Source organism: Alligator sinensis, unplaced genomic scaffold, assembly GCF_000455745.1.
Source record: "Alligator sinensis unplaced genomic scaffold, ASM45574v1 scaffold746_1, whole genome shotgun sequence".
Taxonomy (NCBI): domain Eukaryota; kingdom Metazoa; phylum Chordata; order Crocodylia; family Alligatoridae; genus Alligator; species Alligator sinensis.
In genome coordinates this window covers 2,855,145-2,864,348 of record NW_005841959.1, presented here as the reverse complement: position 1 = coordinate 2,864,348, position 9,204 = coordinate 2,855,145, and the positions used below count along the sequence as shown (strand labels likewise).

General features: G+C 46.2%; 1 protein-coding gene across 5 annotated transcripts in view; it reads left to right on the top strand.

Moving 5' to 3' along the window:
• Nucleotides 1-9,204, top strand: part of DMD (dystrophin) — a 1,961,037-nt gene that overhangs the window by 441,756 nt on the left and 1,510,077 nt on the right. For all 5 annotated transcript variants that reach the window (XM_025200207.1, XM_014518487.2, XM_025200208.1 and 2 more), the window contains exon 3: nt 8,671-8,763. In XM_025200207.1, coding sequence (XP_025055992.1) covers nt 8,671-8,763 — 93 coding nt within the window. The remainder of the gene's footprint in view (nt 1-8,670; nt 8,764-9,204) is intronic.

Sequence of the window (9,204 nt, the reverse complement as noted above, 5' to 3'; positions counted from 1 at the left end):
CCCTATTTTCAAGAAGGGGAGGAAGGAGGATCCAAGCAACTACAGGCCCATCAGTCTCGCCTCCATCCTTGGTAAAGTCTTTGAAAAGATTATTAAGGCTCATATATGTGAGAGCCCAGCAGGAAAAATTATGCTGAGGGGAAACCAGCATGGGTTCATAGCAGGTAGATCATGCCTGACTAATCTAGACTCTTTTTATGACCAGGTTACAAAACACCTGGACACGGGAGTAGGGGTAGATATTGCTTACTTAGAATTCAGGAAAGCCTTCGATATGGTATCTCACCCCATACTGGTGAACAAATTAAGAGGCTGTGACTTGGATGATTACACAGTCTGGTGGGTGGCAAATTGGCTAGAGGGTCATACCCAGAGAGGGTTGGTGGATGGGGCAGTATCGACCTGGAAGGATGTGGGCAGTGGGGTCCCGCAGGGCTTGGTCCTTGGACTGATACTCTTCAATGTCTTTATCAGTGACTAGGACAAGGAAGTGAAGTGTACTGTGTCACAGTTTGTGGATGATACAAAACTGTGGGGAGAAGTGGACACACCGGAGGGCAGGGAACAACTACAGGCAGATCTGGACAGGTTGGACAAATGGGCAGAAAACAATAGAGTGCAGTTTAACAAGGAGAAATGCAAAGTGCTGCACCTAGGGAGAAAAAATGTCCAGCACACCTACTGCCTAGGAAATTACCTGCTCAGCAGCACAGAAGCAGAAAGGGATCTCAGAGTCCTAGTGGACTCCAAGATGAACAAGAGTCATCAGTGTGACAAAGTCATCAGCAAAGCTAACTGCACTTTATCATGCATCAGCAGATGCATGACAAACAGAACCAAGGAGGTGATACTTCCCCTCTATCAGGCACTGGTCAGACTGCAGTTGGAATACTGCATCCAGTTTTGGGCACCACACTCTAAGAGGGATGTGGATAACCTGGAGAGGGTCCAGAGAAGGGCCACTCATATGGTTAAGGGCTTGCAGGCCAAGCCCTATGAGGAGAGACTAGGGCACCTGGATCTCTTCAGCCTCCCCAAGAGAAGGTTGAGAGTTGACCTTGTGGCTGCCTATAAATTCATCATGGGGGTGAAGAAGGGAATTGGTGAGGCTCTACTCACCAAGGCATCCCTGGGGGTTACAAGAAATAATGGCCATAAGCTAGCAGAGAGCAGATTTAGACTGGACATTAGGAAGAACTTCTTCACAGTTAGAGTGGCCAAAATCTGGAATGGGCTCCCAAAGGAAGTGGTGCTTTCCCCTACCCTGGGGGTCTTCAAGAGGAGGTTAAATAGGCATCTGACTGGGGTCATCTGAACCCAGGACACTTTCCTCCTATGCAGAGGGTGGGACTCGATGCTCTATTGAGGTCCCTTCCAACCCTAACATCTATGAATCTATAAGATTGATATTCATAAGTAGAGACAGTCAAAACATGATGATTTGTTTTACCCAAAATGTTTCACTGGAAGCATTAAAAAAAAATCCAGAACCTGGAACCTGGAAGACCTGATATGAACTGCCCTGGTCAGACCCTGTGGACTGAACCCTGAGGTATATTCCACCATCTAAGGGCTTCTCCATTTCTTAGCTCTGATAGCAGGCAGTGGAATGGGTCTCCTGAGCTATTTTCTCCTGGTCCCTTGCATTCATAGGTGGTTGGTAACCAAAGGAGTCCCCCAAATCTCCACTTCAAACTCTCACCTACAACCACAAGGAACAATATCTGAAATATCATAAACATCCCATGCCACAGCTAAAAGCAGTGGTGACAGGCACTGTCTGTGCCTTGCCACTTCAATGACTGGGAAGATATCAGTTAATTAATGCTCAGGTGGTTTATTGCTGCTTCAAAGCTTCATTCCTGTGATAGTTAGAAATCAGCTGGGTACCAATCAAAATGTATCCATCAGTAATTTGTAGTCATTTAGCTTCGTGTCTGTTGTTTTTCAGCCTAAAAAGCTCTTTACCTTCTCTAACATTCACCCTACATGCATAGTTATAAAAAGGTATCATATCCCCTCTCCCTTTTGGTTTCTCTAAACTCAACAAGATAAACTTCTTTAATCTTCCATAAAAAAAGGTTTCTGTTTCATCTCTCTGAAATCCCTGGCTTAAACTGGATCTTGAGCCCTAAATCCACAGCAAATAGGTTTTCCAAAGTGGAAAAAAAAGCCCTAACTGGAATGTTAGCTGCAGGAGGAAAGATAGTAAGGGAGCAACTGCAACCTAGGTGCAGTAAGCTGCCTATTAAACCAAGGGAACACGACTGTGACCAGTCATCCAACTGGAAGGGGAGGAGCCCAGGAGAGATGAGCCTGAAGAGAAGGGGTAGTGTGGCCCTGAACTCTGCATGGGGAAGAGCTCCTGCCAGCACAGGCAGGCAAGGGGTGGAAGCTGCAAGCCAGAACAGGGACTCTGGGGCTCAAAGAGAGCTGGCAACCGAGGAAGAGGCTTTTGCAGCAGCCTGGCTATTTAAAGCATTGAGCTGGCATAGTTTTATTGGAGCCACAGGTAGTAGCTAGAGGGGAGGACAGGAGGCCACACTGGGGTTTCTGGTAGGACAGTCAACATCAGGCAGCCTATTTTGGGTCAGGGACCAGAGGTTTGATGAAGCAAGCAGCCCAATGCTGGGTCAGACACCAGAAGAGTCAGGGTGGAGACAGTGAGGGCAGCCCCACCTGGGGTCTGGGCTGTTGAGGGCTGGACCAGAGTGCATGAAAAAGGACCCAAAAAGGGAAGGACTAAGGCCAGGGACCTGGAAGCTGAGCTCTAGGGAAGTGGACCTAGACTGAGGAGGGCACAGCTAGAGAAAAAAGGCTGGAGGTTTGAAGTCTGAGGGTCAAGTGTTGTAGTGGGGCCAGTGGGTCCCTCCACAGTGATTAGGTACTATCTGTGAGGCTTGGGCATAGCTGTAGGGGCAGGAGGCCATAAATAGCCCATAAGGTAACTAGTGCCCTGGGGCACCAATAAGGCTAGGAGGACCACAACTCAGTGTGACAGGGAAGCAAGGAATGCTTCCCCCAGGGTCCCAGAGTGATCCCAGTCTGGTTCTGCCTTGCTCTTGGGACACTAAGGTGTGGCAGGTGAGGAAGAAGGGAGGGTACCCCAAAGAGCCAGAGCAAGGGTGACACATAGGGGGTGCACCTGATTGTGGTGGTGCACCCCCAACAAAAAGGTGCCGCCTACACTGTTGGTGGCACCTGCAGGTGTTTGCCGCTCACCACCCCCACCTCCCCACCTCCACTGACACCACTGGCAGCATCTGCAGGTGGTCAGCAAACCCCACTGGCCACTGCCACTGTCACTGCCATTGGTGTCTGTGGGTGGTTGCCGACCCCTGGTGGTTGCTGCTGCAGGTGGTCGCTGCTGCCAGAAGCACCGGCAGTGTCTGCAGGAGCCCCCACTTATTGTCACCACAATTCTGCCACCTCCGTGCCCCCCCAGCTGCTGGGAGCATGGCTCGTTCATTAGCCAGATTGAAGGGCAGGGCTGCAGGGGCCACCAAAGGGTTGTTACAGCCACAGTCAGAGGCCAGGACCCACTACACCTCCACCCCCATGGGGGGAGTTGCAGTCCTTTGGAATTTTGGTAGCTGCTGGTTAACATACAACTTTTTGTCTGAGTTCTTAAAAAAAAATCAAATTCTTCTTTAAAAAAATCAAAATTTCACAGAAACTAGTTGTGCCAATTTTGAATATAAGTACATCCAGAGGGATAAAATACCAGTCACTAAAAAGGGCTCTTCAGTTTAAGAGGCAGAGACAGAGATAGAGACAGGGATTGAAATTGAAGGCAGAAAAACATTGTGTTAGAAATGAGGCACACATTTTACTAATGAGGGATGATTTACCATTGGCAAGAAATATGAAATGAAAAGAAGGATATTTTATCTCTTGGTGTCTTCAAATGAAACTGATGAAGATACTTAAAATAAGTATATATTTAAGTGTTTTTCTATATGTAGCCCAGGTAACTTGGATATATACTCCCCTTCTCCAATTGAAGGGGATTGTTAGCTAGCAGGTGTGCTGTGGGGTGGGAACTGCAGACTGCTCAGTTTCCCTCCGTCCCTATAGAACCAAGCCAGGACAGTCAGGAGACTTAATGTAAATAAATGTGTATATAGTTAACTTAGCACAAGGGAAAAGAATATGGATATAAACATATGTACAATGTGTATATATATGTATAAGATATCTAAACTAGTAACATAAACAATACCCTCTGGGTAAATGACATAAAACCAGGACCTACCAGTGCTCCAGATACAGGTAAGTCACCGGTAAGCATCTGATCTGAAACAGATAAACCTCAAAGATAAACAATCCCGAGGGGATACCTCAATGCCCTTGGGCTTTTCACAAGCCCTATAAAGAAGCTGGTAACTTTAGCGGGGCCTTCTCAGTGGGACCTCCCCTTTTAGGAGCCCTTAACTAATTGGGGGGGGCGGGGCCTCCCCTCCCCTGTGGGAATCCTCTTTACCCTGCAACTCATGGCTCCCAGGCCTGGAGGGTGGTCCTCATCCTCTGCTCCAGGCTGCTCTCTCGCCTGCAGTGGGCTTTGGTGGGGGGTCGTTGTCCCCTGGAACAGGGTTCCACTATACAGGGTTTCTGGGGCCTCTGGCTTGGCCCCGTCAGCTGGCTCAGTAGCCTGATCACTGTCTGGCTTTTTTGGCTCAACCTTTTGCTATGGGTCAGAGGCCTGGACTGCCCTGTGGAGCACCAGGCTCGGTCCGCTCCTGGACCCTCCGTGCAGCGCCTCCTGCACTGAGCTCCCAGCCTCGTTTCAGGGATTGAGGACCTGAGCCACCCAAGCGCTCCAAAGGTCCTACTCCATGCACTGGCCTGTGCACCGTGTCTCTGGCCACACGCCAGAGGTTGCAGACCCGAGCTGCCTCACGCAGCTCCCAGGGTCTGGATGCCAAGAGCCTAGTTGCTGGAGCTGTCCGCCGTTCCCCGCTGATGGAAGTCTTCAGGGGCACTTTTGGGCTACTGCTTCGCAGCTCTCCTCAGCTCTTCTAAGCCCCACTCTTCTCTCTCCTCTCTCTCCCGGACGTGCTTCCCTCATGCTGGGCACGCGGCTCCTTTTATGTGCTCCAGGGCTCTGCCCCTGAAGTCTTCCGGACCTGAGTGTTGCAGTCTTCAATCAGGTCCACGGGGGCGAGGGGTGGGGGACTCCTCTCCCCCTCCTCTCAGGAAAGGGGCATGACTGAACTCCTCTGGCTGCCTCCTGATTGGGGGATGAGCTCCACCAATCAAAACAGCAAGATTTCAAGCCTGGGACTCAACCCAAGCTCCAAAAGGCAAGCCTGCTACATATATATGGATGGTCTTTTGATTCCATTTTGAACCAGAAGCATCAATGATGAGACTAGGACTGATATTTGTTATCTATCCTGAAATGGAGTGTTCGGTTTCCTGTCTTTTTTGTTCTTTGCCTATGCCTCCTAGTACCCTGGAAAGCAAGAAGAATATCACTCACCTCACCTTAGTGTAAACACCCCATTAGCCTCCCCTCCCCCACACTGGCCCAGATCAGTATCACTGCTACCCCTCACCCTAACCAGTACCCCAGATCTCCTCTTACTTCACCTCACTTACTTGTGGCTGCCCATATGTTCTGTCCCAGAGGAGCAGGCCAGGAAGAGTTAAATTGCTTGCCTGGGCACCATGGCTGCTGCTCTGTGCACCAGAAGAGCAGCAGCCAATTTCCAGGCAGGCAAGTTAGCTCTTCCCTGCCTGGTCCTAGACAGCATAGGCATCCAAGTAATGCCGTGGTGGGGAGGAGGGTCAGAGGGCTCACAGCAAATTCATGCAGCTCACAGCATAAGGTGCAATAGGGCCCTTATAAGTTGGGACACTCTCATTTCCTAAATCCCTTTGATCATTGCTTGGCCTTTCAAAATTTACCGGGATTTTGACATTTCTGTATATGGCTCTGTGGCAAAGCTCTGTCTCAAAAACCAACCAATAGGAAGTCATTTTAGTGGAATGATAATGTAAAGGTACAAAATTTCTCCAAAGGAATACCAAAAGAATGCTATATCTTCAAACACAGAGAATGTCTTTTCATTCTTTAGCAGTAGTCACTTTCTTTGTAGATTGTCTTCCTTCTGTGTGCTTTTTTTTTTCAAAATGACATGACATTCTGTCTTCATTTATTGACATATTTTAGCAAAAATGGACCCTGACAGTATCATGGTCAACCTTGTGTTCTTAAGAGTTTCAGTGAGTGTGCTGTGATAGATGTTAATTCAACAACTGTCCTTAAGCACTGTTTTTGTGACCGCATGATATTCCTTCTTCTATAAAATCTGATTTTGATCATTACTTTCACTCCACATTTTGTTACTTAACTCTGACTTCTAGTCTGTTGGCTTAATGATTATGCTTACTAGGGAAAAAATGGGGAAAAAACCCTGTTCTGTGTGACTAGGAGCCCTAGTCTTGCAAGTAAGTAATCAGTCACTGTTTGGATCTTACCTAAATGGTAAGTGGAATCAAAATGGTTCCTTTCCTTTTTCAAGTCATTATGACAAAGTATTTAGCAGAATTTGCTGATTTGTTGAAATCTGACAGGACTACACCCTGGCTGCTTCTGCCATGGCCTCAAACTTGTGGCTTCTAGGCTGCCAACCATGAGCTCTAGTACCCATGTCACCCCATCCCCCATCAAAATGTTTAAATTGCTTGTAAATTACAACTTTAGTTAGTTTGAAAGTCTGGATTTTGCACTAGAAGTTTCAATATAAATAGTCATTTTATTTTTTGCAAATTAAATATTTTTCAGAAGTCTTGTTTGTGTGAACCCTAATTCATTTCAACCTTTAAAGACATGGTTTGACCTAAAGAAGTTAGATTGCTAGCTTTGGCATCACATGGTTTTGAACTCAACTGAGATGCAAAATATGTCACAGTATAATGGCATAAACATGCCAGATGAGTATATCCTGTTTCCAAGGATCCTACCCTAGGGAATGGGTGTCAAACTCATCTAGGGGTTGTATCCAGGCCCTAGGACTCCTTGCAGGTCAGATCCAACCCAGAGTATGAGGGTGGTCTAGTAGGGGTAGGGGTAGTGTAGGATCCAGCTGGGACCAGAGCAGCACAGGGTCTGGCAGTCAGTAGGAGCTGAGGCAGTGATAGGAGGATGGGGGTGACAGTGAATTTGGCTCACTGCTGATGGCCATGCTCAATGGGGCCAAAGGACCCAAATACAAGTGCCTTTCAGCAGCACAGAGCCCTTTAGCCAGCCTACAGGTTTGCCACTTCTCAGTCTGCCTTCCTGTGTAAGCAGACTCACAGCTCTGTGACCAGCTTCCCACAATCAATCACCCTCTGCACTGCCTTGTAGCCAAGCCAGCTTCTTTGCAGACTGTGCTCTATGTTATCTTGCAACCACTTTTTTCTACTGCCTGAATCTGCTCTAAATGGAGTAGGTTATTCCGTTGCCGAATTTCAGCAGCCCGCTCAACTCTACCACAGCTACTCTTTAATCCTCTGCCTGGAGCCCAGCCCTCATAAGCCATTCCTTTTTCTATCTCATTCCAGATAAGTGGCTTGCAGATTTCTTGTAGCTTGGCAGCTACAGCTTTTCCCTTTTAGATGCTGATTCCTCATTGCTGGTCCTCAGTCAGCTGTCCTTTTCTTCCTTATATTAACAGGAGGTTAGGGTCCCCCTGTCACACTAACCAGCAACTAACAGTGAGGAGCAAGGCATCATCCTGAGCATTTGTTTTGATTCATCCTACAGACCCTGGGCTCATCTCATCACTGTCTGATATCTGGTACTCAAAAGGAATACCAAAAGCATGTTAACAAATGCCCATGCTAATTTATACAGTGTTATTCAGCCTGGTATAAGCAGCATGTAGGTTTTTTATGGTCCCAGCAAGTGATTATCTGATGTCCTAAATCATAAAATATGAAAATCCTCGTGCTATCACTGTAAAACATTTTACCAAACATTATAGTCATGCTGCGTACAATGCAGGAAACAGGGCTGATTAACCATTATTTGTTAAACAGCAAATCCACCAAAGGTTAAAAGGAGTAAGCACAATCTATGAATCTGTTCAGAACTCATTTGACAAATTTGACAGCCAGCTGAATGGCGGCATACGTATTCTTTGCCCATGCTGGTGTTAGAGCTTCAGAAGTGTTTTGAATGAGCAGCACTGAGCATTAGGGTTGGCCTGAAAAAATATTTTGATGTTTGTGATGGATTCTCAGGGTACAAAATTTGCTCTGTTTCTATAAAAGGAAAATAGGACATTTTTGCTTTTTTGAAGGGAAAAATATGGAGACTGGAGGGGATGGTGAAGTTGAAGAAAGAGAATGTCCTGGATGGGGCAGGATCCAGTGGTTGGTTCAATATTCATAAATATTGATTTGGACAGAGGCAGACAGACTTAGGAAATAATTTAGTGGAGCCAGGGATCTCTCTCTCAATTCCATTCTGAATCTGAGAAACCATCAGATTGAATTAGCTTTTTTCTAAAGAAGAAGAATTTCTTCAATAAAGACATTTCATTTTGAATCTTTAAGTGGCACAGCTACTTCCCAGTTTGCCGGTTGTGAGTTCATGCTGTGACATGATGATATTATGTCACGTCGGCATTTTTATCCTTTTACTATTCCAATTAACAAGTTGCTATTGTTTCATTTTAGTTTGGGAGACATCATATTGAAGACCTTTTTACTGATTTTCGAGATGGACGAAGACTTCTGGAGCTCCTTGAAGGTCTTACAGGTCAAAAACTTGTAGGTGTATATTTACATATTTACAGATCTTGCTAGTGTAAGAGTGATGTTGTAGCCATGATGGTACAAAAATTATGAGGCAAGGATTTCTTAGGATGATCTCGCTTAACGGACCAACTATGTAAGTGGGATAGAGTTAGACAAGCTTTCAAATGCAACACATTCTTCCTCGCATTCAAAAGCTTGTTTAACTACTCAGCTATAACTACTGGCCCAATAAAAAAGATAACACTAAGAAATCCTTGCCCCTCGCAGGTCTCACTACACAGTTATTTATAGTTAGCATGATTTATAGTTTATATATAGTAAGATTTATTTAAGTTTACAACATGATTTAAGTCCTTATTCATTAAGTGGCACAGGTGCATTGGGAGCCTCCATGAGGTACTGAGCATGTTTAGGTCTCACTGAAAACTAAGACACCCAGCACTTTTAATTTTT